The sequence below is a fragment of the Thunnus thynnus genome, chromosome 6 (genome assembly GCF_963924715.1).
Source record: "Thunnus thynnus chromosome 6, fThuThy2.1, whole genome shotgun sequence".
In the NCBI taxonomy this organism is placed as follows: Eukaryota; Metazoa; Chordata; class Actinopteri; order Scombriformes; family Scombridae; genus Thunnus; species Thunnus thynnus.
Window position 1 is genome coordinate 6,554,276 of NC_089522.1, and position 7,735 is coordinate 6,562,010.

General features: G+C 39.7%; 1 protein-coding gene across 4 annotated transcripts in view; it reads left to right on the forward strand.

Annotated features, from left to right (window-relative positions):
* Nucleotides 1–7,735, forward strand: part of LOC137184084 (plexin-A1-like) — a 264,898-nt gene that overhangs the window by 192,032 nt on the left and 65,131 nt on the right. For all 4 annotated transcript variants that reach the window (XM_067591429.1, XM_067591425.1, XM_067591428.1 and 1 more), the window contains one exon: nucleotides 7,632–7,735. This exon is cut by the window's right edge and continues 48 nt beyond it. In XM_067591429.1, the coding sequence (XP_067447530.1) occupies nucleotides 7,632–7,735 (104 nt within the window). The remainder of the gene's footprint in view (nucleotides 1–7,631) is intronic.

Sequence of the window (7,735 nt, forward strand, 5' to 3'; positions counted from 1 at the left end):
GGCTTGTCCGTTGCATTCATTTTGGGGTTCAGGTGAAAAAAAAAATCTACTATTCTGTCGCTACTTCAATTTTTGCTTTGGCTCGCTATTTGTACATGATTTAATGTCTTCTGCCAATGAAAAGTAAAGAAACATTGACAGATACAGTAGTTTAAGCTGTACTGTGTCAATTTTGAGACAAAGTGAAGGCAGCGTACTGTAAGTCAAGACAGTGTTGCTCAACAGAGACATCATCATAGGGAAGAAAAGAAAAAAGAAAGAACCACAGCAGATCCCACAGTGGGCACCAACCGAAAGAATCTCTTTTAATCAAAACTCCCTCCGATGCTACAGTTCTAAAAATCACCAGCAAAGAAAAGCAGCGCGGCTTCATCGAGCGCCACATCGTAATCTTGTCAATTTGTGAGGAGTGCAAAGTTACCTGCAGAGATCCAAGGCTGGTAAACCTTGATAGGCTGTTGCGTCAGCTCTCTTTGTTGAAGCCCCTGTGGTCACGAAAGCCCTACGTGTCCTGAACTGAGAATGAAAGCTGCTCTATTTTAATGCGATGCTATTAAAACACACACATGTTGGGACCTTGCGTTTGCCCTTGGCACAGAAATGGTATTATTACTCACTGTTACATCAAACTGGTACTCGGGAGAGACAGAGACACATAGAGGTTTGTTTGGGTTTGATTCTTTTTTTATTTAAACTGTCTTTGTTGTTCATTTTTGTATGTCACCGTCTCTTCGTCTGTCGGTGTGTTTGGAAGGTTGGAAGGGTCAAAATCCAACATTGAGCGGTTAGATTTCAGGTTCATTCATGTTTGTTTCCCTTACATCTTTATTTAGCTTTTGTTTGTGGATCTTTGTCCTACTTGCCTTTCTATCTTGACTTTCAGGGTATATTAGTCTAAAAAGTAAAGAAATGTCTTTTCTCAGTCCTTAGCTGTTGAAAAATAAAAACAAGTAACACATTTCTGGTAAAACTGTGCACATGTTGCAATTTGGGTGCACAGAAACATTGTTTTAATAATCAGATGACATACTGTATTGTCTTTCATTCATTTATTCACTTGGTACAAGAAAAATGATCATTTTAGGAATTGATAATCTCACTGATTTTAGTAGTTAAAGGCTTTACTGCTTTACTATAAGGTGGTCTGGATAAAATAATTAGCTGATCTAATGTGTGAGAGGATGGTAAAATGATGGAAATGAAAGGTGATGGAAAGAGAGGCACATCTCTTGGTCTCCACAACGTGTCCTGTTCATGTCTCTGTTGCAGTCTGACACCTCTACACTCGCTGGAATATACATCTGTTGTTTTGCCTGCATTCCGCTACTTGATGCCTTCATAAATTCATTCATTTAACACGTATTTACAAATTAAGAATCAAACACACCATATCTACATGTATGAACATAGAAGCGTATACCTGCTGATGCGTTTGCATCTGTGTTGTGTTTGTGTGTAAGTGACTGTGTGAGTGCGTAGGCAAGGGCACGAGAAGGAGAAGTAGTGAGTAAGAATGATGTGTTTTTATGTTATGATAATAGTACAAGCAGAGCGAGACTGGGAGCAATAAATGTCTCAAAAGTTATACAAGCAAAAAGTAAAAGACATCTTGATATGGAGACAATATTTGTGTGTGTGTGCACAATAAATTTAAGAATTTTATTTATCAAGTAAATCATCCAGCATGAGTATGAATATAAGTACTATTCTCTTAGTCATTCTAACTTGAACAGGCTAATGAAAACAATTACAGGAACAGATTTATCAGTTATTTCTCAGTAGGTAAACCATTCTCTGGTGATTATGCAATAACGTGATGATTACATTTCTCTTTCAGAAATGATTACTGTATATGACCAGACAATAAATGGACATACAGCACCACCTTCATGTTAGACCTTCAAAGGTTATGTACCGCACTAAGTGTAGTGTTAGGGGTATGTTTGGGATACATCTAAATGATATAAACCAGGTTTATTAGTCGTTTTAGTGTTCACCGTCCTAATGTGCACTGACTGCACTGTATGCAGAAGGTGTTCTGGATAATCACGTAGCTATTGCTGGCAGTAACCCCAAATGTAAAACAAGAGCATACCATCAACAGAGTCTCTCAGCACATTAAAATAGCCTGAGTGGATCATATTGAAAACAAGAATCCTTTAATAGCTTTGCAGTCTCTAAACACCTAATCCACTTTTGAGACAATTATATTCTCAATTCAGTATTCCCAGGTTTTTCAAGTATTTGAACCTAATAACTATGCTTATAGATTATTGATTGGAGCCAGTATTCCCAAGAAAGAAAACAAAATGCCCATTACAAATTAAATTTCTGTACTTCCAGTTTTGCTTAAAATGCCTCAGCAGAATTCTCAAACTATTTTCTGACCACATAAACAACTTTCCCAGTTTTTAACAGCTGCTGGCCTCCCACTGGCCATGTGCTATTGGTTACCACTCAAACCACAGCAAGATTACCATGTTACAGAACACACACACACACAAACATGCATGCACACACACACACACACACACACACACACTATGTGTTTACAGGCTAGATGACAGACTACTAGGAAACCACTGCTATAATATTGATGATTTGATGTGGCTACTATGTGGTTGGGACTGCACCATAAAGGCCACAACACCACAGAGTACTTTACCTCCCCTGGATTCCCGGTCAGTGGTAGTCAAAGGAAGTGGTAAAAACAGGAAAGAAAAATGATGTCAGAGATTTAGAGATTAATTGGATTCATTTCCCAGTAATGCTACAACAACGCTGGGGCATATGCCGGCTTTTTGCTAGTATCACGTGTAGTTGTCCAGCAGATGAAAATATCAACAGTTGCCAAGACAACTTAAATATAAACTTATATTATGTAAAAGTTTGGTTTTGCCTCCATTGTTAAGACATAGAGAGATTCACTGAGTGTTTGGTCAGATGTGACTAAGTGTGGCATGAGATTCAAAAGCCGGTGCACACTCCAGCAACAGCCCTGCCTGACAGCAGTTAACACGACTCCGAAAAGTCTTACTGTTTTCTCTCAAGTAACATTACATCTAGCATCAGCACAGTGAAACAAACGGATCAGCCCTGGAGCTCCACAGTTAAATAATGTGTCATTGATCAGTAGGAGGTTTAAGTTTTCCCCAGCCCCAGCGAGAGGTGGGCTCAGGGAGACAGCGGCAAGTGGAGGTGGTGGGGGAGCTACAGCTGCAGGCTGCCCGCATGGCTGCATTAAATTAACAACAGCAAGGCTATCTGTTTTATTTTATTGTTGTAGCCTATATGCTCAGTTCACAAAGTTTGTGAAGAGTTCATTCTGCTGACTACTTTTAATAAAATACATTTGTTGGACCATTGTGTTTGTTCTGTTTGTGTTTTATTGCTGTTTAAATGTAGGCTTTTATATGGCTATTAAAAACATATGTCCGGTAGATGTTCTATATGGCCATAATTCTGGAATATTGACAGCCATAATGGCCGTCAAAAAAAAGTCTACCATAAACTCCAGTCTAGATTAATATATAGCCAAACCTGTTCCCCAAACGTACCCTCTGAGGTGTCTTAAAATTGCAAAACAATAGACATGATGGAAGGAGCTGCTGTCTTTTATTAATTATCTTTTCATAGACAACATGTATTCTCAATTTAGACTGTGCTCCTCTGCAAAATTGCGTAACGCATGCTCCCTGTGTACTGGAAAACACAGTCCTCAGTGTTGACTGAAAATGGCGTGAGAACAGACGGATACTTTCAGTAAGTCATTAGTGATTTGTTAGAGGAAAATCAAATCCTTGTCCCACACAAAACTGCTATCAGGAATGCAGTGTCAGACTGAATAATGGAGTAGTAACGACACTGCCATTCAGTCTGAGTATCAGGCTATTAGCTGATGGGCTGCATGGTTTGGTGATTAGTGGCCTGTATCTGGCAGGGCTTTTGTTATACCAGTATGCATCGACGAGCATTTGTGGTCCATGTGTCAGTTAAGTTCTAGATAAGTTTGGCTGCTCATGTGGTACAATTATATAATTTTGCAGTTATATCCTAAGACTTGTTAGTTATAGTGCTTAAATGTGGTTCTGTTGTATCAGTCTATCCTTCCAAAACCGCCTGAGGTCCATTTTCAGCTTCAGGGCGTCTGTACTTTACATTCCCCAGAGAATGGTGGTTATGTGCCTGGATGTACTGTAGTAGTGTTGTGTCAAATCACTGCAACATGAGTCCAAAGCTGTTTTAGGTCCCATTTCCACACTGTGGCGTCTGCTTGCATACCCACAGGCTCAGTGAGCAGTAGTTATCTTGTTATGTGGTGCCATATTTTTCTACCTCCAACAGTTTCTGAGGTTCCAATGGAAATCCACTCTCAGATGTCAGAAGAATAATATAATGGTACAGAACCATTACACTTTTGGGGGCATAGTACCTAGTGGATGTTGTGGTCTGGCTCCATTTTCTTAACCACAACGGTCCTGTTTCAGATACATAGCTAGAGATCATAATGTGGTTGATCGTAGGCAATGTTATTGCTTACTTAAGTCCCCTTGTTCCATGAAGGATGTAAGGCATCTGTGTTTGGTTTATAACCACAGTTAAAGTTGGTTATCCAGGTTGCACACAACATCCATTTTCCTCTCACTGCTTCCCCCTCTCAAAGGTTTTAAGGGTTGCTGAGATTTCCCCGTCTCCCGTGGTGTCCATCATGATCCTTCTGCTGAGTTCATAAGATGGCAGTTGACACAAAAGATGCCCCAACTATCAAAACCTACATGGGTCTCCTCACAAATATGTGAGGAGTAATAAGATAATCATAGAGCCACTGTAAGCACCAAGGCTAGTTTAGCTGAGTACCAGTTTCAGTAGATGTTGTGTCATAATTCTAGGCATTCAGTGTTAATTACGGTTTAAGATTGCAGATTAACCTTAACCTGAAATATCACACAAGACCATACAACCACATTTTTTGTATGGATGTTGTATGTGGTCTGTATCAGAAAACCCAGAGTCAGTTCCATACTGATGAAGCTACATGTGAAAATACAGAAACACAGTTATATATTATATGAATACACCAGATATTTCAAGGGGAACTTCACCCATTTAAGATATCAAAGTTTATCAACAGGTCTTGGTGACACCATCTGTTAAAATTACAGTTTCATGCAGGAATGCATTCTGACTAGTGTGATCATTTGTATTTAAAGGTGATGCAATATTTTTGCAAGAACATTTGAAATTTCTGAAATGTTCTTTACATGTAGACAGCACAGGTAATCTTGCAAGGTAGTAGTTAAATGATTTAGCATCAAAACAGGTATGTTCTAATGTTATCTATATAGGATATGAAATGCAAAAGACCTTGTGACTATTCTGTATGTTTATGGAGTGATAGTATATGTTCCCTCACTCTTCACCGGTCTCATTTCAATGCCCCCCTCAGATGATGATGGTAATCCTTCTAACAGCACTCCTCTTTCTCTTGCTCTGTTGCCTGTCTGTCTCTGGCTCTGCCATTGTTTATATCCCAGGGCTTGGTGGCGAGCTGATATTGTGTTTTGTGGTATCATAGCTTCATTCTTCCAAAATCATCCAAAGGCCCATTTCCACACCCTGACATCTGTTGTCCATATCGTACCCTAGAGCTTGATGGCTGCTCACTCTGGTCAGTGTTTACCAGCTATTGTGTTTGTGGAACCAAAGTGCTGAGGCTCTACTGGCGCCTGAGGTTCCAATGTGAGTCAGTTTCCAAATAGTAGGCAGCATTATCCCCAGCCAGACTGCTCACTCTCTGTCTCCCTCTGCTCTCTCAATTCAGATCACTCCAGTTACTATGTTGTTTCATCAGAAAGATTTCTTTCTCTATAGCAGCATGTTAAAGTGTCATTTTTCAAACCCGGACATGCAATATTTGATACATTTAGACCATACTGAGATGATTATTTGGTTTAAAAACAGTTTCTCTTAAACACACATGTGCTATTGCATGTCTCTTTGTTTATGCATGGTATTCTATCTGTATGTAATACCATATTAGTGCCAAAGGTGAAACATGCAAGAGCTTCCAAAATATGGTTTGTCTGGCAATCTGTCATAATGTTCATTTGTAGCTTTTGGGCAGGATAAAGCTTTAGTTCATTTAAGAAGAGTATGTGTGCTTAAAACCCCAGTATGTGTTATTTTTATGTGAACATAACATCTTTTAAATTATTCTGATGACATAAGTTAGCATTTGTAGAAATATGAGACAATCCTGGTGAACAAAGGATTTTCAACTAATTTTTTATATAATCCCCAGGGTTAGTAATTTGAACACGTCGGACAAGCTTTTCCATTTTGGTTATTTTCATTTTTATTACACATTTTCTTTATAATTTTCTACTGCCATGTTCAATTTAATCTCTTTCATTTAAACCTTTTTTTTTTTCCATTTTCCACTTTTCCATCCCAATTTTCTGTTTTAATCTTCTCAATTTTCCTTTTTAATTGTATCTCTGGGTGAAATTATACTCAATATGTTTGGCAATGCAGTAGACTAAAGTTAAGAAAAGTGGCTCACAGCTTGCAAATCCTGGACCATCTGGGTACCTTTCGGGTGACAGAGTAAATAAGAAATGCTCTTCCTTCCCTCAACAGCAAGGCGTTTAACCTTCAACTGTTCCGGTGCTGCTGTTCATTATCCATCAGTTGGTTCAGGGATTTGGATCTCAGCTGACTTTGTCTGCATAAAAGTTTTGAATCTCATGTGTCATTCCCCAATCTAGTCCACATTGTCAAAATCACCATTTGTCTGTTGTTTGGTATTGTATGTGGTATAATAACAGCACTACACCACCATACTGTCGGCACCTGACTTTGCATTTCCTCACTGCGCTGTCTGCTCAGTGAAGCAGTGCAGGAGAACAGGGCAATGGACAGATTACACATAATTACCTTGTGATGCTTGTTAGGGATTAGGTCTGTGTATGCATGTCCGTGGTGTAGTGTGTGTGTGTGTGTGTGCTTGTGCGTGTGCGTGTTTGTGACAACTACCGTCCATCAGTCACCATATTTGTTTTGTCACACCACACCTGTCCCTGTTACACGCCATAATCTGGCTAGATAAATCACATTATGGTTTGGCGGCACGACTGAGTGTTACACCACAGCAGCCCCTGTGACAAAGCCAAGCCAGCGTAATAAGTTTCAATTAAACCCCGAGATGATGCCGGTTTGTTTCTGTATGTCGGCGCAAGTTGTTTTTTCGCCCTCTCTTTATCTCATTTTCAGTGTTTTTCAAAGCCAGGGGGGTGATTTTTCTTCATTAAAACTTGAATTACCTGATACGGGCAATTCTGTATGGTTGGTGTGTGTGTGTTAGTGTGCGTTGGTGAGTCTGTGTATTGTGTGCTTTTATGTGTGTGTTTGCCAGTGTGTGTATTTGTGTGGGAGTGTCCTTGCAAGGTCATGTTTAGGGACCATTTTCAAACTTAAAACTGACCGAATGGGGACAGCATAGAAAAAGCTGAATATTGATTTTTTTATTGTCTTTTTCCATCATTTTCACTTTTACATCTTCCTGTTTCTGTCTTTTCTGTCCACTTTCCTGTCTTCCATTCTGCCCTCCTCTCATCCTCTCGTCGCTTCAGTTGTTCCCGGAGACAGGGCCTCGCCAGGGGGGAACCAGGGTGACCATCCTGGGGGAGAATCTGGGTCTGCTCTTCAGAGACATCCAGATGGGCGTCAGGTTAGG